Source organism: Callithrix jacchus, chromosome 15 (assembly GCF_049354715.1).
Source record: "Callithrix jacchus isolate 240 chromosome 15, calJac240_pri, whole genome shotgun sequence".
In the NCBI taxonomy this organism is placed as follows: domain Eukaryota; kingdom Metazoa; phylum Chordata; class Mammalia; order Primates; family Cebidae; genus Callithrix; species Callithrix jacchus.
This window is the reverse complement of record NC_133516.1, coordinates 73,251,445-73,273,591: the sequence shown is the minus strand read 5'-3', so window position 1 is coordinate 73,273,591 and position 22,147 is coordinate 73,251,445. Positions and strand designations below refer to the sequence as shown.

The window sequence follows — 22,147 nt, the reverse complement described above, 5'->3', positions numbered from 1 at the left end:
CATTTGTGTTTACCCTCAGGCCCTTTTGATGTAAAATTATAAAGGTCAAGGATGCTGCTAAGCATCTGACAATCCACAGGACAGACCCCCACAACGGAGAACAGTCCATTCCAAAATGTTATAGTGCCACAGGAGTCCTGGATATTGGGCAGTGGGACACACTATAGCTGTTGCATTTATAAAGACCTTCAAATGTGATAGAAGATTCTCGCTACATGTTAATTGATTCAATGTGTGTATAGATATCTTCATATTTTAAGTATCTACATATGCTTGTATGCCTAGAAAAGGTATGGATGGAAAGATATACATAGAAATTGCTTTCTGAGGCACAAGATTGTGAGCAATTTTTTTTTTTGAGACAAGAGTCTCACTCTGTTGTGAGATCTGGAGTGCAGTGGTGTGATCATAGCTCACTGTAGCCCTGAACTCATTGGGCTCAACCAATCCTCCCACCTCAGCCTCCCAGGTAGCTGGGACTACACATGTGAGCCACCTCTACAAAATAAAAAAAAATGCGAATTTTTTTTTATTGTGTAGAGATGGGGTCTTGCTATATTGACCAGGCTAGTGTTGAACTCCTGGACCCAAACAATCCTCTCACCTCAGCCTCTCACCCCCAGCCAAAGTGCTGGGGTAACAGGTGTGAGCCACTGTGCCCAGCCTTCGTTTTTGTTTACTTTGTATCTTTCTATATTGTGATTTTCTTTTATTTTTGAGATGGAGTCTCTCTATGTTGTCCAGGCTGAAGTGCAGTGGTGTGATCTTGGCTAACTGCAGCCTCTCTGCCTCCCAGGTTCAAGTGATTCTCATGCCTCGGCCTCCCAAGTAGTTGGGACCACAGGCATGCTCCACCACACCTGGCTGATTTTTTTTTTCTTTTTTTAAATGGAGTTTCCCTCTGTCACCAGGCTGCGGTGCAGTGGTGTGATCTTGGCTCACTGCAACCACTGCCTCCCAGGTTTAAGTGATTCTCCTGCCTCAGCCTCCCGAGTAGCTGGGGCTACAGGTGTGTGCTACCACGCCAAGCTAATTTTTTTATTTTTAGTGGAGACCACATTGGCCAGGCTGGTCTCAAATTCCTGATCTCAGGTGATCCGCCCACCTTGGCCTCCCAAAGTACTGGGATTACAGGTGTGAGCCACAGTGCCTGGACTGTATTGTAATTTTTTTTTTTTGAGACGGAGTTTTAGTCTTGTTGCCCAGGCTGGAGTGCAGTGGCGCAATCGATCTCCACTTACTGCAACCTCTGCCTCCCAGGTTCAAGTGATTCTCCTGCCTCAGTCTCCGAAGTAGCTGGGATTACAGGCACCTGCCACCATGCCCATCTAATTTTTTGTATTTTTAGTAGAGACAGGGTTTCACGATGTTGACCAGTCTAGTCTTGAACTCCTGACCTCAGGTGATTCACCTGCCTCAGCTTCCCAAAGTGTCGAGATTACACAGCTTCCCAAAGTGTCGAGATTACAGATGTGAGCCACTGTGCCCGGCTAATATTTCTTTTTTTTTTTTTTTTTTTGAGACAGTTTCACTCATGTTATCCAGGCTGGAGTGCAATGGCCCAATCTCAGCTCACCACAACCTCTGCCTCCTGGGTTCAAGCAATTCTCCTGCCTCAGCCTCCCAAGTACCTGGGACTACAGGCACATGCCACCATGCCCAGCTAATTTTTGTATTTTTAGTAGAGACGGGGTTTCCCCTTGTTGACCAGGATGGTCTCAATCTCTTGACCTCGTGATCCACCCACCTTGGCCTCCCAAAGTGCTGGGATTATAGGCGTGAGCCACTGCGCCCGGCCACATTTTTTTTTTTTTAATATAGTGATCTGGCATTACTTTATAATCAGGAAAATTAAAAAAGAAACCTTAATGGGAGGAATCTGGGGCTGGGCTGTGATTGACACTGGTTTGTCTCTCCTAGGTGGCCTTGGCCTCTCCAACACCATGTACTCACGACTAGGGGAGATCACCAGCATGGACGGGTCCATTTCTGTGACTCTGGCAGCGCATCAGGCTATCGGCCTCAAGGTCAGGTGTCTGGGGCTTCTGTGTGTTGCTCTCTGTAAGTCTTCTGGAGTCACATGGTGGGGTAGAAGCCAGAGGCTTGCTGCCTTTTATGAGAAGTGAATCAGACCTAACTATCTGATAGGCGGCCCTGCCCTCCAGTTTGCTCACTCCGGCCACACCTCGTGGTGCTCAGCCCCCACACACATGCACAGTGGCCCTTGTGTTGGGGTCCGGCACGTCTGCCGGGGGACTACCGACCTGCGGGAGTCCCCGAGACCGCCAGCGTAGATGTCTTGGATGTCTCGTTCAACCTGAGAGAGAGAGTGCGCGGAAGAGAAAGAATATAGAAAAGTAGAGTCTGGAGAGCTGGGCAGTGCAGCAGCAGCCACAGCGAGCCACAGTGACAGCCACAGCGATTTTATTCTTGTGGGTTACAGCTTTTATACCTTTTTCTTGTTACATTTACTTAATCTCAGTAGAAAGAAAAAAAAAAGGGGTAAACAGAAAGGAAATAGAAACTCCATAAAAAATAGTTATCAGGGGCTTGTGATAACCGCTCAGAAAGCAGTTTAAGGGGGCTTGTGATAGGAGTTTACATTTCAAAGATTTTACATTTCAAAGATACAATGGCGCCCTTAAGGTGGCTGGTTAAACCTGTTTTTCACCAGGAGCTAAAACAAAGGCTTGGCTCCAGGGAAAATATGGGCAGGGGTCTCTTGTCCCTCTTAGGCATCTCAATTGCAGCAAGTTTATTGCTTACACAGAGACTGAAGGGGACATGGAAGTGGACAGCACAATGTCCTCATAAACTGCAGACCTTTCTTTGCATTCTGTTGTTGCTTTTAGTGACTCAGCTCGCGGCCCTTTGTCTCACTTGACAGCCCTCGAGGTGGGGAAATGCCGACAGGTCCAGCAGCCAAACTGGGGCGAGTCAACTAGCTGTCTCCTAGCTGTCTCGATCCCTTGGCGCGAACACTATACCTTTGGGTCACACTGTCCCTTCCTTTTGAATCTGCCTCCTGTCCTCAATGCCTCTGATCCACCCTTGGAAGTAGCCTCCCCTCCGGAGCCTTTGTCCCTCAGCCTGAGCGTGTCCCCCATTGTTTTCGCATGCTGCGTTCCCCACACTGGGCTTGGAGCACCTTAGGCAGGCCCAGGGTCTTTACTGACAATCTCATTACTGAGGTTATTTCTGCTTAATGTTGACATCCAAGAGAGCTGAATGCATACCATGCTCAGCTCCTCCACCCCAGAGAGTACGCATTCATGCAGATGTTTAGTGAAGAAGGGGCCTGTCTGTGTGGTACTAGCAGGGCAGCAGGTGGGACAGCCCTGACATTGAGCACCTTCTTTAGGATAAGCTTGGCTCCTGCACTCCTGTGTCTTCATGTTTCATCATACAGACCACCCTGCCAGTGGGTGGGCGTGGCCCAGTTTGTGGATGACAAGATGGAGGGTTGCTTTGGGAAGGGATATTCCTTGCCCAAGCCACCAGGCTGGGAAATGGAGGAACCGATAGGAAAGTTTTAGACCCAGACTGCAAAGCACCGTGGGTCCCGTAGGCTTGTGCTGGCACGTGCGCCCCTGACAGTCTCCTCAGCAGCCTGGCTCCCTGGGCTCTGCCTGTGGCTGCTTGCTCTGAGCTCTTGTCCTCTTTTGACTGAAGTAAATATTTACCTCAGAAAGGAAATGTTTCACAAGCACACCTCATGCTCTCTTTTCTCCCCACAGCTGACAATAGTCTGTGTCTGTTTTGTTTAGGGGATCATCTTGGCTGGCACTGAGGAGCAGAAGGCCAAATACTTGCCTAAACTGGCGTCTGGGGAGCACATTGCAGCCTTCTGCCTCACCGAGCCAGCCAGGTCTGTCCCTGCACAGAACATTATCCCGCAGCAGCCGCGGTATTTTCCAAGATTCACTGGGGCAAGGGGCTGTTGAGCAGCTGACTTTTCCTTTCCAAAATCTTCCAAAGAATCAACTCAGCAACTGTTCTTGCCATTCCTCGTATGTTGACTTTCTCTGTCCCAGTGAGACTTGCAAGTGAGATACCACAATTGACAGCACTTATTAAATGAATTTTTGTGATTTACAGTATACCTTGACATAAAATAATACATTCAGACTTCAAAGCGCGTTTCAGAATTTGTAGCATGGGTGGTACTGTTCCCACTTACACATTAGGAGCTGGGGTTCAGTAAGGCCATGTGGTCTGCTGGGATGGAACAGGGCTATGGCAGGACTCAGGACTCTGATGATAAGTCCGTCACCTGGACTGTACTCCATCCAGCTTCCCTTTGCATGGGGACCTGGGAACAGTCATTCTTCTTGGGGTGCCCAGAACTCATCCTCACAGGACCTCAAATGACCCTACTGTAAGTACTAATTTGCATATTTATACCTAAGCCCAAGTTTTTTTTTTTTTTTTTTTGAGACAGAGTCTCACTTTGTTGCCCAGGCTGGAATGGAGTGCAGTGGTGAGATCTTGGCTCATTGCAACCTCCACCTCCAGGTTCGAGCAATTCTCCTGCCTCAGCCTCCTTAGTACCTGGGATTACAGGCACCTGCCACCATGCCCTGCTAATTTTTTTTTTGTATTTTTGGTATAAGTTTGGGGATTTTGTTTTTGTTTCTGTTTTTGTTTTGAGACAGAGGCTCACTGTTTTGCCCAGGCTGGAGTGCAGTGATGTAGTCTCATCTCACTGTAACCTCCATGTCCCAGGTTCAAGTGATTCTCCTGCCTCAGCCTCCCAAGTAGCTGGGTTTACAGGCATATGCCACCACACCTGGCTAATTTTTGTATTTTTAGTAGAGACAAGGTCTCACCACGTTGGCCAGGCTGTTCTCGAACTCCTGACCTCAAGTGATCTCCCCACCTCAGCCTCCCAAAGTGCTGGGATTACAGGCATGAGCCATCACACCAGGCCCTGTTTTATTGGAACACGCCCATCGTTTTACAACTTGTCTTCATCTGCGTTCATGTTCTATTAATAGTAGTAGAGTTGAGGAGGTGAGGCAGACATCCTGTAGCTTGGAAAGCTGAGTGTGTTATCTGATCTAAAAGTTTGCTGACCTCTGTCTGAAAAGTAGTAAAATCTCCATTTTCAGGCCCTCGAAAGCATTCATATGTATTCCCAGTATTCTTCCTTGAACACATTTTTCTGTATCTGCAGTGGGAGTGATGCAGCCTCAATCCAGAGCAGAGCCAGGCTAAGTGAAGACAAGAAGCACTACATCCTCAATGGCTCCAAGGTAGGGCTCAGTCTTCACGGCCACGTCAGGGTCTCGGTCACAACCTTCACTGCCACTGAGTAAGCACTCTCCACACACCAGGGATTGTACCTACTGCCATAGCACTGACTGCCTTCTTGAGCTGCTTTTATGTGTTTGTTTTTAATTTTTTTAAGACAGAGTCTCACTCTGTCACCCAGGCTGGAGTGCAGTGGTGTGATCTTGGCTCACTGAAACCTCTGCCTCCCAGGTCCAAGTGATTCTCCCACCTCAGCTTTTCGAGTAGCTGGGTTACAGGTGAGCACCACCACACCCAACTAATAGTTATATTTTTAGAGGAGATGGAGTTTCACCATGTTGGCCAGGCTGGTCTTAAACTCCTGACCTCAAGTGATCCATCCACCTCGGCCTCCTAAAGTGCTGGGTTTACAGGCATGAGCCACTGTGCCTGGCCTGTAAATCCCCAAAAAACTTTAAATTTTTTGTTACACAAAATTTGAGACATGTTCTGTATGCCTGGCCCCAACCCCAGCAGTCATCTGCTCATCTGCTTACTGGGCTTGAAGCACCTTTGGGCAGGCTCAGGGTCAATTGCATTTACTGGCAATCTCATTACTCATTACTCAGGCCACTGTGCGTCTTCCAATAGCATCACCCCCTCTAGGTCATATGGTAACAGTCTCAGCATGTCTGTCTAAAAGACAAGACTTTTTTTTTTAAAGAAAAAGCCGTAATACCATTATCACATTTTAAAAATTGATAATTTTCCTTTTTTTTTTTTTGGGACAGGGTCTTACTCTGTCAACCCAGCTGGAGTGCAGTGGCATGATCTTGGCTCAGGTGATTCTCCTACCTCAACCTCCCAAGTAGCTGGAAGTATAGGGACACAGCTAATTTTTTTGTATTTTTTTGGTAGAGATGGGTTTTCACCATGTTGCCCAGGTTGGTTTCAAACTCCTGGCTCAAGCAGTCTGCCCACCTTGGCTTCCCAAAGTGCTGGGATTACAGGCATGAGCCACTGTGCCCAGCTGATAATTTCTTACCTCTATCTGATTGCCTCATTTGTGGCAATTTGTTAAGGAGTCTGTTTCTCTCTGTCTTCCTGTTTCCTTTTCTCCTCCTCACCACCCTCCCATCTTCTTTTTTTCATCGTTTTAGAATTAACAAGTAAATGTTGTATTTATTTTACAGGTACAACATGATGTTTTGATATATGTATACCTTGAGAAATGATTAAACCTTTTCTTTCTTGAAGAAATGCAGTTGTCTGGCAGTGGAGCCTGAGCTGTTTGACAACTTCAGATCTTCTTTTCCCCCCCGCCCCACCCTGGCCATGCGTGTCCCTTGGGAAAAATCCTTGCTCTGGGAGACTGGGCTGAGCCCTGTGCTCTATTCCTCATGATTGGTTGGCTTCTGCAATGCCAGGGACCCTGTATGTCTGGTCTGAGGTCTGACTGGCAGTTGGAGCTTGATGGGCAAAGACAGAGCTGAGATGGTTCACGTAGGGGTTTGGTTTTCTCCAAAGTCCTTCTTTCTGTCCTCAGGTCTGGATTACCAATGGAGGACTGGCCAGTATTTTTACTGTGTTTGCAAAGACTGAGGTCGTTGATTCTGATGGATCAGTGAAAGACAAAATCACAGCATTCATAGTAGAAAGAGACTTTGGTGGAGTCACTAATGGGAAACCTGAAGATAAGTTAGGCATTCGGGGTTCCAACAGTAAGTAGAGTGTGTGTGTGGTTGTGTGTGTGTGTTAGGGGGAGACTTGCTCTTTACTGTGTCCAAATAGCATTCAGGGGTGTGTGTGTGTGTGTGTGTGTGAGAGAGAGAGAGAGAGAGAGAGGGAGGGAGGGAGAGACTGGTCTTTGACTCTGTCCAAATAGCAAGACAAAATGAGATTTAAATACTTTCAGTTTTTGTTAAGCATTTTAAAGATCAAATTAAGAGTGCCACATGGGCTTTGTCTTTGTTCCCACAGCCAAGTGCTGCTCACTTGAAGGCCTGGTGGTCATCTCCTACTGTGGCAGCCCTTGTGGACAGACCACCTTAGAGCTCAGCTTACAGCCCCCAGCCTTGAGTTGTCTCAGTCTGCAGGTGCCTGGCAGCCTGCTTCAGGCTGTGGGTTGGATTTAGGTCCATCTGGAGGCTTATTCTTAAGCAGACCCAAGGGGCCAAGCCAAACCATATAAGTACTTTTTTGTCGGAGGAGACAGATTCTCCCTCTGTCACCCAGGCTGGAGTGCAGTGATGTGATCTCATCTCACTGCAACCTCTGCCTCCTGGGTTCCAGCAATTCTCCTGCCTCACCTTCCCAAGTAGTTGGGACTATAGGTGTGTACCACCACACCTGACCAATTTTTGTGTTTTTTGTAGAGACAGGGTTTCACCATGTTGCCCAGGCTTGTATCAAATTTCTGAGCTCAGGTGCAATCTATCCACCTCAGCCTCCCAGAGTGCTAGGATTACAGGTGTGAGTCACTGTGCCTGGCCACCTTTTTTTTTTTTTTTTTTTTTTTTTTAAATAGAGGTTTTGCTATGTTGTCAGGCTGGTCTTGAACACCTGGGTTCAAGTGATCCTCCCACCTCTGCCTCCCAAAATGCTGGCTTTAGAGGCATGAGCCACCACACCCGACCCTAAAAGCACATTTAAGCCCTCTGTTTGTGTTGACTCAGCTCTATTCCAGTGGCCACAGCAAGTCACATGGTCATACCTAGCCGACAGGGAACGGGAGGGAGGTCTACCCCTCCCCACAGTGGGAGAGTGCTACAGTTAGATTGCAGGGGTGTGGTTGTGTTAGAGTTAAGAATTGACACCAGTGGTCTCAGTCTACCCTGAGACCCTAGGAAATGCTGTTCTCTCCCTCGCTTTGCTTGTTCTGGCTCTTTATATGCCTGGCTCTTTTCATTTTTTAAACTTCTGCTAAATGCCACCTTACAAAAGTCTGACATAGCCCTTAGTAAAAATATTATCCATCCCCTTGCCAACCTCCATTTCTCCTTACCGTGTTTCCCTGTTTATTTCATCCATTGCACTGATGACAATATTACATTGTTTTGTTTATAGTTTATCTCCCTAACCAAAGTATGAACTCCACAAAGGCAGGAACTTTGTCTTTCTATACTCTCCTACCAAATGTTGGACGGACGGGCGGATGGATGAATTGCCTGCTTTTGCAGGTCAAATGCAGAGTGGTTTGCATTGTCAGATGAGATCTTAAATTTCATGTGTTTCAGCCTGCGAAGTCCATTTTGAAGACACCAAGGTACCTGTGGAAAACGTCCTTGGAGAGGTCGGAGGTGGGTTTAAGGTGAGTTGCCAGCCAGTACTGTGTAGTGTCTCAAGCGCGACTTGTCGGCCCCCAGCTTTTGCCCCATCCTTGCTTGTAGCAGAGCAGCCTGTGCTTGACAGGTGACTTTGCATGGTTATCTGTTGGGAAGTCAGAAATGGAGACTGGAAAATTGGCTGGCTCCTAGGAGGAGTATGTGGTAAAGTTGGGAATCTTTCTTCACCTCGAGCAGAGTCTAGGATCCCCTTCCACAGCGGGTGTGAGAAAGAAACCCGTGGGCTCTGGTGAAGCTCAAGCTGTGTATCTCCCTCCCTGCCCTACTCTTCTTTTTAGACTAAAATGAAATATTTTTATCAAGAGATGATTCATATAACAAAGGACTCACCATTTTAAAACGTGTATTTCAGTGGTTTTTAGTATATTCACTATGTTGTTCAAATACTTCCTGTGCCTAATTGCAGAACATTCCCTTATCCTATAAAGAAACGTTGTACTGTCCAGTAAGACCCTTACCCATCCCTTGGCTGCTACTCTTTTACTTTATGTCCTTATGGATTTGCATGTTCGGAACATTTCATAGAAATACAGTCATATGCAAGATCCAGTCTTTGGTGACAGGCTTCTCTCACATAGTGTGATGTTTTCAAGGTTCATCTCTCTTGTAGCATGAATAAGTAATTCATTCCTTTTATGGCTAAATTATCTTTTGTTGAGTGGAGATAGCACATTTTGTTCATCCATTCACCAGCTGATGGGCATTGGGTTGTTAGCACTTTTGGCTGCTATCAATAATGAACATTCATGTCAAGTTTTTGTGTGGAAATATGTTTTCAGTTATTTTGCTTTATACCTAAATGTAGAATTTCTAGTGGGCCCAAGTTAGTCTGGAACTCCTGGGTTCAAGTGATCCTCCTGCCTTGGCCTCCCAAAATGCTGGTACTACAGGTGGGAGCCACCATGCCCAGCTCTGGCATGTTCCTTTGGAATAACGTTCAGTGGTCTTTCTTGTGTGCGGGGACATTGGTAGAGCTGCAACTGTGAGTGAACTACTTAGTTCCGAGATGTTAGGACAGTGCTTTCTCCCAGCCCGAGGGAAGGCAAGCTGATCCGTTTGCCTGGTCTGGTAAAGGTAGACGTGTGGTTATGGCCTCCTCCCCCTGCCTCCTTCAGGGCCCCTGGGCTCTCCCTTTCTCCCTGCAGGTGGCCATGGACATCCTCAACAGTGGCCGGTTCAGTATGGGCAGCGCTGTGGCTGGGATGCTCAAGAGATTGATTGGTAGGTAAGTCAGGGACAAGACCCTTTGTGTTCCACTTCCTGCTGCCCCGGCTCCATCCCTGGAGGCTCTGCCATTCCCCCGGCCACTTCCAGGCTGGTGCTGAACTAGGCCACCTCCACTGAGGGTCTAGCCTGAGCTCCGTCCATGGGCTTTTGTGGAGACCAGAGGGTCTCCTCAGCCTGCCCCTGAATTGGTTATCTTCGAATTCCTCTGTTTCACTTCCACACGGGATGGGGATGGGGGAAGGGGCTTTCTGTCTGGCGCGAGAGGAATAGGGGCAGAGCTGCTTGGTAAGCACGTACCATGAGCCAGGCTCCCAGGACACATGGCCTCTGGTGCCCAAGGTTCACGCTGCCTCAGTGACTGCATGGTGTGTGGGGAGTGGTTTGGAACCCAGGTCCCTGGGCCTCTGGATCTTTTTTTGTTCTGTTCTGTCAGGATACCTGAAACCTCCATTTTCCTTTGCCAGTGAGCTTAGAACAACCCTGTAACCATCCTGTCTGTTGTGGAAGCATCTGTGAGGAAATGGGAATGCCTGGGATGGCACATCCCTAAGTGCTTTATGAAGCTCCTCTTTGGATGCCAGGCTCTGGGCCGGCCTCTTTTGGGCCAAGATGGGCATACTTGTTTTGGTTTACCTCCATTTTAGAGATGAGAAGACAGAGGCTCAGAGAGGGCAACTGGACCCAAAACTAAAGCTCTCAGGCTCCAGGCTCAGGGCTTTTCTCACTTGCAAGTCCTCTGGGGAACTCAGCCCTGTTCACCTCCTGAGTGCGCCACACCTGGGAGAGCCTGTGGAGAACATAGCTACGGGCGGCAGGTGGTGGTGGTGAGGTGCTTCTGCCTGGGAGAGGCGCCATCTAATTCATGGGCCCTCAGAGCTCAGCACTTGGTCACAACCACATGCCTGGAAGTCCCAGCCTGAGTATTCAAGCCGGGCAGCCCCACCTGCTTTGGTCAGGAGCACTGTGCGCTGGGTTTGGGCCTGCACCGCCTCTCTCTGGGGCTTCTGTGCCTGGCTTTGTGTGAGGAGCCTTCTGCCTTCCACCTGGTTGCATCTTCAGGGAGGTGACATGCTTGGCCCAGGCCACTGGCTGTAAGAACCATTGCCAGGATTCAAGTCTGTATCTGATGCTAAACTGTAGATTCCATTAGGAGGGGTGGTTCTCCTCTGACCCATGGGTGCTGACAAGTGGAGTTACTAGCTTCTGGGGCATTTGATCTCAGCAGACATGCTTCTCATAGTGCCTGCCTGTGGGAAGGGTAAGGATGATGGCCATAGGAAATTATGTTTCAATAACAAAAGTTCCAGTTCTTTCTAATGACTCTGCTCTTCCTCAGAAATGACTGCTGAGTATGCCTGCACAAGGAAACAGTTTAACAAGAGACTCAGCGAATTTGGATTGATTCAGGTATAGACAGTTGAGTGCTGTCTTTGTGGATTTCACTGTGTGACATGACTGTGTTCTTTTGATGTCTGTACTGGTGACTCTTCTGTGGTGATTTGGGAAGAAGACTAGTTAAGGCTTTATTTAACAAGGGTCGCTGGGCTTGCTTTTCTTGGGCATTCAGGATTCTGACTTAATTACCTTCTCTCCTGTTCTGAAGATTTGGCTCTCAGCACATGCAAATTGCTTCTTGTGTTTTTTTCTGAATACTCCAGGAGAAGTTTGCACTGATGGCTCAGAAGGCTTATGCCATGGAGAGTATGACCTACCTCACAGCAGGGATGCTAGACCAACCGGGCTTTCCCGACTGCTCCATTGAGGCGGCCATGGTGAAGGTAACAGTGGCATAGCCAGAGAGCTGGCGCTGGAGGGAGGCTTGGGAAAGCTCCCTCACTGTGACCTTTCAAGCCTATGCTGTTGCCTATCATCTTCCTCCTGTCATTGATCCAGTATTTATGATGCACTAGCCCTGTGCAGCACTCCAGGGATAGACAGGCAGTGGGCGGGGAGCTGCAGCAGCAGGGAAGTGACTGGTGAGCAGCAGTTTGTAGGAAGGCTCCATGCTCCCACAGTGCAGTTTCTACCAAGCTTTTGCCAGTGGATCAGCAGTTTATAGCAGAAGGAGACCATTCTGTTAACGTCCTTTTAGAATAATAACATTGCAGCTGGCTTTTGTGAGAAGAACTTTTTTCCTTAATTTATGGCCTTCCTACTTTTTGGTTTCAAAACGTCCTCTTAAAAACTAAATATATGGCAAGGCATGGTGGCTCACGCCTATAATCCCAGCACTTTTGGAGGCTGAAGTGGGTGGATCACAGAGGTCTAGAGTTCGAGACCAGCCTGGCCAACATGATGAAACCCCATCTCTACTAAAAATAGAAAAAAATAGCCGGGCAAGGTGGCGGGCACCTGTAGTCCCAGCCACTTGGAAGGCTGAGGCAGGAGAATCGCTTGAACCCAGGGAGCAGAGGTTGCAGTGAGCCGAGGTCGTGCCACTGCACTCCAGCCTGGGCAACAAGAGTGAACTCCATCTCAAAAAAAAAAAAAAAAACAACTAAGTATACGAGCCTGGGCAACATGGCAAAACTCCATCTCTACAAAAAAATACAAAAATCAGCTGTCGTGGTGGTACACACCTGTACTTGGGAGGCTGAGGTGGGAAGATTATCTTATTTGGTTGAGGTAGATACTAGAGTTTTCTGTTGCTTTTGTTTTGTTCACGGTGGAGGGTATCATTTTTCGCTGTGTAAAAAAGATGGCTACCCTTTGGGGGACCCTACTTTGGTGCCCCCAACAATTGTTTTTAAGCTGGAATTGAGCTCCTGAGAGAAATGGTGAGAGGTATAGCAGTTTAGAGAAGTGAACATTCTGGTATCAGCAGGTGAGTCTACCTATAAGGTTGGGATCCTGAAGTGGGAAGGTCCCTAAAAAAAATAAAAAAATTTTTAAAAAAAGGTTGGGCATCTTGGGTGGCATTTGAGTCTTTTCTCATTGCAGCCTGCATACTGGGTGCATTTGCATGTGTTGTATCACCTCGTCGTCTTGTCACCCATGAACAGTGACCACAGACATTAGCTTGCTGTGGGCCAGCCTCTTCCATATGCTAAGCCTAGAGCTTAATATGGCAGTATGTCTGCCCCCAAGGTGCTCATAGTGTGCGGAGACAGAAGGAAGTCATGCCACCAGGGCTGGGCAGGAACAGGTCAGGCTTTCTGGGGAAGGGAAGATGTTAAATGGGTTTTAAAGAAAGAGGAGCTCAGCCAGGTACAGAGGGGTGAAGGTGGGCCCAGAAGATCATGGTGGGGTGGGGATCACAAGCTGGCCAGTGTGGTCAAGGAAGGCAAAGGACTTGCCCACATCACCCCTCGAGTTCCTCCCTGGCTGATGTCCTCCCCAAGTCTGGGTGCCTCCCATGCCTCCCCAGCCACCCAGATCCCTGTAGCATAGGTCCTCCTTTTGGAAGGGAATCAGTGTGACATCCCGTGCTGACCTTGCCCTGGGCCCACAGGTATTCAGCTCTGAGGCTGCCTGGCAGTGTGTGAATGAGGCGCTGCAGATCTTTGGGGGCTTGGGCTACATGAGGGACTCTGTGTACGAGCGCATGCTGCGCGACACCCGCATCCTCCTCATCTTCGAGGTGAGTGGCCCTGCTACCAGCTAGGCTGTTCTCCACCCCCACCTTGCCTGGTCCTAAAGAAGCTGCTCAGGGCCTTGCAGAGGTCTCCGAAGTGGTCCCCACAGCCCAGGGCTGGATTGCATGCTCTGATTGGCTCTCAAGGGCTCTGCTAGCCCTGGCATGTCTCATTCCCAGTTGCTGCCCTCCATGAAGTCACAAGACTGAAGAGTTGGTTCAGTTAGCACGTGCCAGGTGGTAGAGGAGGGAATTAGGCCACAGAGACTTTGGGTGCTGTGTTCTGATTGTGCTGACCAAAGGAGATGACAGAGTGCAAGTACAAAGAGGCAGGGAGTGGGCATCCTCCAGAGGCAGCCAGAGTTTTCTGCAGCGCGTGTTCCTGGCCCTTAGGGGCAGAAAGAAGGGGCTTTGACAAGGGCTGGGGGGCGGGCAGGGCAATGTGTTCTGAAGGGTAGGGAAATAGAGTGCGCCAGGCCCAGATGAGACTGATCTGCTGGCACAAGGTGAATGAAGAGAGAGAGAGGGACTTTCTGGGAGCAGCAGTCAGTCCTGCTAGGTGTGCTATGCCAGACAGTGGGTTTTGGGGGTAGCAGAAGGTGCATGGGAAGGCTAGAAAAGCAGCCAGACTGTGGAAGACCTTGACTGACAGCAGAGAAATTTGGAAGCCATAAAACATCTTTAAGCAGGGCATTATTTGGTTGTATCTGTGTTGTGGGAAATCCCTCCAGGGCCTCATGTGGAGAGTGAGTTGCAGGGATGAGGCCAGAGGCCAGGGGCTCTCCTGCTGGGAGGGAGGGGCTAGAGAACACAGCAGGGTGGGTGGGAAATGACGGTGCAGTACGTACACAGGAGGCAGGCCTGAGACAGGGAAAGGGTTTGGGCCGGAGCAGCAGGTCTGGTAATGAGGGGCGTGGTCAGCCGCTGGGAATGTGGTCTTGTCCTCCTTGGCTGCTTTTGTTCCCAGCCTGCCCATTGGGTTCCAGCCATCTCCACTGTTTTAGTGGACAGACAGGGCAAGGGCCAGCCTGACGGCACTGGAGCGGTCTCAGCTCTTCCCTCAGCCTGGGAGGGTTGGGCTTCTCTGGGGCTGGGGTGGTCAGCAGGGTTCAAGAAGCCCTGAAGGCCTTGGAAAAACACAGGACTCTCGCTGTGGGGTGGAATCTCCTGTCTGGAGCCTGCTTGGTGTGCCTGGAGGCCTCCATAGTCCTCCCGTTTTCCTGTAGGGAGTCCTGTAATCCGTGGTATCAGCCTGGTTGCAGGAGACAGTCCTCAGTCCAAGGTGCTGGCTGTGTGACCTGGGTCAGGCTCCTGTACCTGACACACAGCACCATTGTGCAGAGGGAGCAGAACCTACCAGACTCTGATCAGAATCACAGGTGTGGGGAGTAGGGAACATGTAGCCCTCTGGGTGATGACACCTGGCACTGAGGAGCTTCTAGATGCCATTTCTGTTCAGCAATTTGTGGCCTCTGTGAGGAGTGGCCTCCACCTGGAACCAGCAGTGTCTGTCTGGCACTGGCTGAGCCCCAGGCACCCCTCACCACCCAATGAAGCTAGTTTCCATTTTAAAGAGGAGCTGGAGACTTGGAGAAATACGTGACACACGTGAGGCTGGTCATGGAGAGATGGGGGGTTCCCAATGGGAGCCCGTGGCCATCTGGTGAGCTCCCTCCTCATCCCTGTGTGCTCCCTGAGCCCTGGTCAGAGCCCTGCTCCCAGCTACTTCAGGGGCAGTGGCTTCTGTGGCATGGGCAAGCAGGCAGTGGCTGGGCCTACCCAGCCATGTGGCACCACCATAGCTGCCTGGCAGAGGGTAGGGGACAGCCTTTGACCTTTACACTACTGGCCACAGGGAACCAACGAGATTCTCCGGATGTACATCGCCCTGACGGGTCTGCAGTATGCCGGCCGCATCATAACCGCCAGGATCCAGTAGGTCCCATTGTCACTGTGTGCTTCTTGGGTCCCACACTTGCCCAGCAGGGGCCAGTCCAGGGCAGCAGGAGGAAAGGGCTGCCTTGGCCTGGAGTCGGGGGCATGGAGGTGTGGCATAGCCTTGCAGAGGAGACCTTCCCCTGTGGTGGTGGGTGGGGGGGCTTCCTCCCCAGGGAAGCCCTCGCCGTCCTGCCCTATGGCCATACCAGCCTATAGCTTCAACGTGAACACCATATCCCCCCTCTGGTCCCTCATACTGGAGGCAACTGGTTTTTCAGAACCTGAAGAATGAGAGGTATCCCCTTAAAGGTGCCAGGCCTCCCTCCTGTTCCCCTCCATCCCCATCCTAGGGGCACAACAATCCAAAATCACTGCTGGAGGCCAAGTATAGGTTGCTAGTAGAATTTTGTCTCCTTCACGGGGGACAGGCACTGGGAACAGGCACTGGGAAGCTGGCTGTGACTCCACCCCTCATGGGGGAGCACACGTGTGGCACTCCTGAGGAGATTGGCTACTCTCCTGAAATTGATGGGGTGGGGAGAGTTCAGCCTGTAGCCAGGGGCCCAGCATACCCAGGCCAGGGAGGCCATGTTGCTGGACAGTGAACACTAGCAGCAAGGCTTCCAGTTACGGGACCACGGACTTTCTGCAGTGAGCTTAAACGGGCCAGTGTGAGCACAGTCATGGAGACTGTTGGCCGGAGGCTTTGGGACTTCACGGGCAGAACCGTGGACATGGGGCTGACAGGCAAACTTGGAGTCGTGCACCCCAGTCTTGAGGTGAGTGGGCCCAGCAGGCATACCCCCTACTTGCATGCCCTCTTGCCAGATCTCCTCATGGCAGAAAGGTTCACTGTGGGGGCGGTCTAGGCTCCTCCAGGGAAAGTTGGGGAGCACCAGCTAGTCCATGACACCTTGGATTGCTTCCCCCAGATGGGGCATCTCTGCCTGGTACTTGAGCTGTGGGACAGGACAGGGCATGGTAGGGATGAGGTGCTGAACTGAGTCCTGTCTTGGCTAATAGGATAGTGCCAACAAGTTAGAGGAGAACACCTACTACTTCGGCCGGACCGTGGAGACGCTGCTGCTCCGCTTTGGCAAGGTAACCAGGCCCTCCCAGGCCTAGAACAGAAATCTTGATCACCCTGGAGGAATGGGGTGGCTGAGGTCAGGCTGGCTTTATCAGCCTGTCCTGGGGCCCACTTAGCTACTCAGAGGGCACCCTTGTTGGGTGAGTATTCTGCTGTGTTTTTCTGTGCACCTTCCAGGTAAAGAGAGGCTCCCTAGAATCAGAAGGGCAGCACCACCTGGGGCCTGAATCTGGGGATCTGATTGGTGGGGCTCTTACTGCCGAAGATGACAGTAGCACAGTAGGCACTGGCTGTTGGTCTTAGCCAAGTTTCTGGGACCTGGTCATGCCTTAACCCCCTCCCTGAATCTAGAGACCAAAGAGAAGGGAAAACAGACCAAAGAGCCGGTTCTCCTGCAACCTGAAGGGAAAGGTGTTACTGGCTCCACTTTCTCAAGGAAAACGGGAGACTAAGACAGGCAAAGGTGCCGCCCTGGGAGGGACCATGTTGGGGGCTGGTTTAGGTAGTGAGTCTCCACTCAGAGTCTCTGTGATCCCAGACTATCGGGGAGGAGCAGCTGGTGCTGAAGCGGGTAGCCAACATCCTCATCAACCTGTATGGCATGACGGCTGTACTGTCGCGGGCCAGCCGCTCCATCCGCATCGGGCTCCGTAACCACGACCACGAGGTGAGCACTGCCCAGCTTCACACAGGGCCTGGCTGCTGGCCTCTGTCCTGCTGCACTTTAATGAAGTTGATTGTCGGGGAGGGGGGTGGGCGGGTAAGGGGGGCCTTGTTAGTCCCAGCAGAGGAGGGCTGGGCCAGTTCAGGGGGTGTCCATAGGCCCTGCATGGGGAGGCTATGGGAGAGGCTGTGCTGCTTAGGAGATGAGGCTGTTCCGTTTCTTCTTCCTGCCTGAGAGAAGACACAGGTGAGTGATGGGGGTTCCTGATCCAGTGTCCCCACCCACAACGAGGGGCAGACCCTGCACATTGCCCACTCTGCTGGAGGGAGGCAGGTGCAGTCTCTGAGGACCCACTGTGTACCAAGCTCTCTGCCTCTCAGAGGAAACAGGCTCAGATGTTGAGTCACTTGCTTTTGGGAAAAGAGCTAGTTTGGGTCAGGGGAGACTCCTGAGCCAAGCCCTTTGACCCCTCCCATACTACCCAGTTTGGCTGACAGGCTGGGTTTTTGAAGCTCAGAGGTCAGATTACAGGGATTTGGGCACATCTTTTCTGTCTTCGGTTCTGGCAGATTCTCTTGGCCAACACCTTCTGCGTGGAAGCTTACTTCCAGAATCTCTTCAGCCTCTCTCAGCTGGACAAGTGTGAGTGGCATGTCTTGGGGGAGGGAAGGAAGGGCCCACTTCTGGGCCCCTGTTGATGATGAGCTGTTTCTGGACCCTGTCAAGCTCCCAGTGCCTGTTGGCTACTCACAGACCTTTGTCTTGAGTGAGGGCCTGGGTAAGCCTGGGCTTAGCTGTAGAGTGCCTGCCAGGCACTGTAGGTGCAAAGCTGCTCCATTCACCAAGGCAGTTTGAGATCAAGCAAGTGCAGAGCCCCTGGCATCTGCCCAGCCTGCTGCCTGGCTGTTTTTTTTTTTTTTTTTTTTTGGGAGATAGAGACAGAGTATCATCTTGTCACTCAGACTGGAGTGCAGTGGTACAATCTCTGCTCACTGCAACCCAGGTTCAAGCAGTTCTCCTGCCTCAGCCTTCAGAGGAGCTGGGATCACAGGCATACACCACCATGCCTGGATAATTTTTGTATATGTAGTAGAGATGGGGTTTCACCATGTTGGCCAGGCTGGTCTCCAACTCTTGACCTCAGGTGATCCACCCACCTTGGCCTCCCAAAATGGGATTACAGGCGTGAGCCACCATGCCCAGCCCTGACTATATTCTTGAAGCTGTCCTGGGAAGGCTTACAAAGTGAGGAGCACCTGGTTGTAAGATCTGGAGATTTAGGAGACAGCATTTTATCTGCCCTTTTACCCACTGACCTTGCAGTGCCTTGCAGAGGGCTCAGGCCTTGGCTGAGAGAACAGAGAGCTTTGCTCGTGCTCCCCAGTCTTGTCTGCATTGCTCTTCCTCTTTTATAGCCACTCAACCATACCTGGGAATGCCCAGCTCAGTCCAGTTCTGACCCTCACAGTCATGTTGGCCTGAGACTCTGGGTCAATGTCCTTGCAGAGCCCAGTCCTATTACCAAGTAATGGGGGTAGGTGCTAGCACTGTGGCACTCGCTAAGAGTGGCATATGCTTTTTGCAGGTCCTGATCTAGGGGGTGGCTCAGGCACCCCCCTACCCAGTGCTGATGGGTTTTGCACTATAGACAGTGCTCAAATGGTTTCTCCTCCAGTGTGTTGGAATCACAGATGGGGCATTTAAAGAACAAGCGGCAGCTCCACCCCATGAGATCTGGGGGTTAGAGATGAGCAGGATGAGCCCTTTGTAACTAAGAATGAAGCTCTACCCGCTTTCTCTCCCTGCAACCCAGAATCACTTGCTAGGGGTTTGGAGGAAGGGGGGTCACCCTTAGGGCTGCTTCATGGGGGGTGGGCTTTGTGGGAAAATGCCCCCACTCAGCCATGTTTGTCTTACCACAGTACAGAAAATCACCCACCATCTCTTTTTCCTCCCAGATGCTCCAGAAAACCTAGATGAGCAGATTAAGAAAATGTCCCAGCAGATCCTTGAGAAACGAACCTATATCTGTGCCCACCCTCTGGACAGGACGTACTGAGGCAGGGAATAGTGTCCCCTGCCACCACTTGCCCCCAGCTGTGGCCCGTTGCTGGATGACTGTCACTACTTTTTCAGAAGGTGGAGAACTTGGGCTTATCATCACAGGTTGAGCCATTTGTTCCCAGTCTGCACCTGAAGGGTTGTCTCCTGGCCTGGGGGAGCCTCTTTCAGGTTTCATCCTGCGTGCAGTGCTAACAGGACCATCACAGCCTCTGAACTGAGCCAGAGAGAAAGAATGGAATTGCTGACCTCTGGAATTGGTGGGTATTCTGGTCATTGAGGAGACACCACAGTAGAAACTGGGGCTTGTGCTGCTGCCTCCAGGGCAAGGCGGGTGGGGACCTGCGTCAGGTGGGAATAGCCATTTCTGCTCAAGGACACATTCTCTAGGAAACAGCTTGAAAGCTGCGTCTGGGTCATTCATTTAAACTAGCAGCAGAGGCACTTAAAACATGTACCAGGAACCATTTAACAAAGAAGACTATAAAATGTCACAATCTGTGTACTCTTAGCCTTTGCTGTACTCATCACACCATTCCTCAGAACCAGCCTTCAATGGGTGACAACAGGACCCTGAGAACCACCCTTTGGTGATGGCTTCAGGTCCACTTTGTCCTCACTTTGCAAGGAGGGCCCAGAATGCTAAGGAGCAGGCACACAGTGCAGGCCGCAGTGCCTTGTGGTTATGAGCCTTTAGTTTTTATCTTTCTCAGGAGGTGGGGAGGCTGCCTTAGCTGATGTTCCCACATAGGGACTTCAGTTTCTTTACAAGAACTGGCCTCCACTCGAGAGGAAGAGTGGTATCTCCAGGCTGCCCCAGCAGGCCTTTGCATTTCTCCAGCCTCTGTTCTGCTGGTACTTGTGTGAGATGCCAGGTCCCAGGCATGCTCACTGTGGCAGACTTCAAGCTTGGTTGTGGTCCTTGGGTGGTCTGGAGCTCTAAAATACCTATAGTGGACATTCCCTTGAGCACAGAGGAGGCAGCTAGCTCTTTTTCTTCCAAGTATATTCCTAATTTGCTGTGATGCTGGAAATAGGTGAGGAGGAGATTGGGAACTTGTAGAGCTGAGCTAGCTGAGTGGACTGGCCTGAGCATTCTGCCAGGGGTTTGGTAACTAGTTTTTAAAATGGGAATGTTTATAAATATTGTTATCTTGTAAATAGCCTCTCAGTGAAACCTGAAGATCTGTTTTGTTAATGATGAGAAGGAAGCATTTTGCACAAAATGAAGCATCCACACCTCTGGACAGAAGGCTGCTTGGAGTTTCTTTGCACTGGGGAAGTTTGGGAAGGGGCTTTCAGACCCCCAACCCCTTTCTGGGCAGCCATCTGGAAGGGGGCTTCACTCTAGGCTGGTGGCGTGTAAGGCCTCTGTCAGCAGTAAGTTCTCCATTCATCCATCTGGGGTTGAAAAGGGCTAACAACCAGTTCAAGCCTCTCCTCATCTGTAGTCGCTAATTATTCATAAACATGTTCTGGGAAGAGGAGGCCCCAGCATGTGTTTTTAAATGATTTCACCAGTGAAGTGCCCAGGAGACTCTTGCTGGGAAGGCTGGCAGTGGAGCTCACTAGGAGGCATTCTTGTGTTCTAGGGTAGACAGCTCTCCTAGCTGGAGCCCCCTCGAGAGCCACAGCAGTAACTGTGGGCCTGGGACATGCCCACAGAGAGCAGGGTCTCTTCAGGCAACCCTGGGAGCTCCAGGGACATTGGGGAGGGAGGGAGCCAAGGCTAGGCAAATGGAGCAAGTGATTTTTCAACTTGTTTAGCTCTTCCATGGAGCTGTGATCACCTGTCCTTAGGAGTCAGGGGAGGAGAGCAAGCCATTGTGTTCACCTAGTTTTTTGGGAGTGGTTTCTCTGACAGACCTTATTGCTAGATAGGCTTATGTCTCTTTCTCCCTGAACAAAGGTTGTGGCTCTGTTAACCAACAACAAGTTCTCTGTCAACCTCGAGATGATTCTGAGGTCAATTTTCATAAGGATAAAGAGGAAGAGGACTTGGAGGGACTAGTGTAGCAAGACCTGTGTTTCCTGTCTCGGCCTTTCCCCCACAGAGAGAACTGGCAGTATCTTTGTAGCTGGAAGGTCCCATTGACGCTCAGGAAGCCTTTAGACCTGTCTTCCAACTTCCCCACTTTATAGCCAAGAAACCAGGCGCAGGGCACGAAGGGATTTACCTGAAGTCACACAAATGTCACACCTGGGACTAGAATCCTGGTCTGAGTTCCAGCCCAGCATTTACTTTCTTCTATCAGACCCATTCTGCATCTTGATTTTTTAGCATAGAAAGTTTGGTTGATAGTGTAAACAAAGTGGATACCGCTGAAGATGCAGAGTGGCACAGCTCCTGCCTGCCCACAGCATCAGGAGGCCCAGTTTGGCAAAGCCTTGCCTGTTACCTGTTACAGACTTTGGTGTAGGTGAAGGGGGCAGCTCGAGGAAAGGTGGTGGCTTCTTGTACAGATCAAAGTCCACGTGGCGCCTGTCCCAGCTCCACCTGTCTCGATCCAACACAGGCTCCAGTACATTAGCAAACAGGGAGTTTTCCTTCCACTCCTAAATTGGGGAAGTAAGTAAATCAGGAGGAGAAAGGTCCCTATGGACATCCCACCTGAAGCCCTGCTCCTCCCTGTGGACCTCATTCAGCTCTTTGATGTGTGGCAGCTTGAGATGCTGAAAGCTGCCTTCAGTGTCACCTTGAAGACCTGTCACTTGGAATCCCCTGGCTGTTAGCCAGGCCTGTTGGGATTTCTTCTGGGCTTGCTTTTTCTCTTCCTTCAAGTCCAGGGGCTCCACCATGGCTGAGAGGTAATTCTGTGAGTACGTGAATCTCTTTCTTGGCTCCTAGAAATGAGGGCAGATAGATCTGGGTAGATGGGCTGATAGCAATCCTGAATTTCCAGCTAGGAATGAGAAACAGCTTGGGGCATAATCATAGGTCCTGACAACGTAAATAGTGCATTGAGAGAATCTGAACTGTGCAGCATCCCTGTAAGGGTCATATTATTGTCCCCTTT

General features: G+C 50.4%; 2 protein-coding genes across 19 annotated transcripts in view; one reads left to right on the top strand and one right to left on the bottom strand.

The window, feature by feature from the left end:
- Window positions 1-22,147, top strand: part of ACAD9 (acyl-CoA dehydrogenase family member 9) — a 32,220-nt gene that overhangs the window by 7,918 nt on the left and 2,155 nt on the right. For 3 of the 13 annotated variants that reach the window (XM_078351795.1, XM_078351793.1, XM_078351789.1), the window contains 16 exons: window positions 1,921-2,027; window positions 3,768-3,868; window positions 5,177-5,255; window positions 6,024-6,074; window positions 6,779-6,953; window positions 8,469-8,542; window positions 9,722-9,797; window positions 11,140-11,210; window positions 11,462-11,581; window positions 13,255-13,383; window positions 15,233-15,312; window positions 15,968-16,094; window positions 16,339-16,416; window positions 16,944-17,072; window positions 17,639-17,711; window positions 19,028-20,377. In XM_078351795.1, the coding sequence (XP_078207921.1) occupies window positions 1,944-2,027; window positions 3,768-3,868; window positions 5,177-5,255; window positions 6,024-6,074; window positions 6,779-6,953; window positions 8,469-8,542; window positions 9,722-9,797; window positions 11,140-11,210; window positions 11,462-11,581; window positions 13,255-13,383; window positions 15,233-15,312; window positions 15,968-16,094; window positions 16,339-16,416; window positions 16,944-17,072; window positions 17,639-17,711; window positions 19,028-19,128 (1,548 nt within the window). In that variant the 5' untranslated portion in view covers window positions 1,921-1,943 and the 3' untranslated portion in view covers window positions 19,129-20,377. Of the gene's footprint in view, window positions 1-1,920; window positions 2,028-3,767; window positions 3,869-5,176; window positions 5,256-6,023; window positions 6,075-6,778; window positions 6,954-8,468; window positions 8,543-9,721; window positions 9,798-11,139; window positions 11,211-11,461; window positions 11,582-13,254; window positions 13,384-15,232; window positions 15,313-15,967; window positions 16,095-16,338; window positions 16,417-16,943; window positions 17,073-17,638; window positions 17,712-19,027; window positions 20,378-22,147 lie in introns of those variants that run through there. The other 10 variants (XR_013527545.1, XR_013527544.1, XR_013527542.1 and 7 more) reach the window with 6 other exon arrangements.
- CFAP92 (cilia and flagella associated protein 92 (putative)) overlaps window positions 16,799-22,147 on the bottom strand; it is an 80,662-nt gene continuing 75,313 nt past the window's right edge. For 3 of the 6 annotated variants that reach the window (XM_035273831.3, XM_017965134.4, XM_035273830.3), the window contains exons 14-15: window positions 21,768-21,974; window positions 18,234-21,686 (exon numbers count right to left, since the gene is read on the bottom strand). In XM_035273831.3, the coding sequence (XP_035129722.3) occupies window positions 21,408-21,686; window positions 21,768-21,974 (486 nt within the window). In that variant the 3' untranslated portion in view covers window positions 18,234-21,407. Of the gene's footprint in view, window positions 17,300-18,233; window positions 21,975-22,147 lie in introns of those variants that run through there. The other 3 variants (XM_008982240.5, XR_013527540.1, XM_078351788.1) reach the window with 3 other exon arrangements.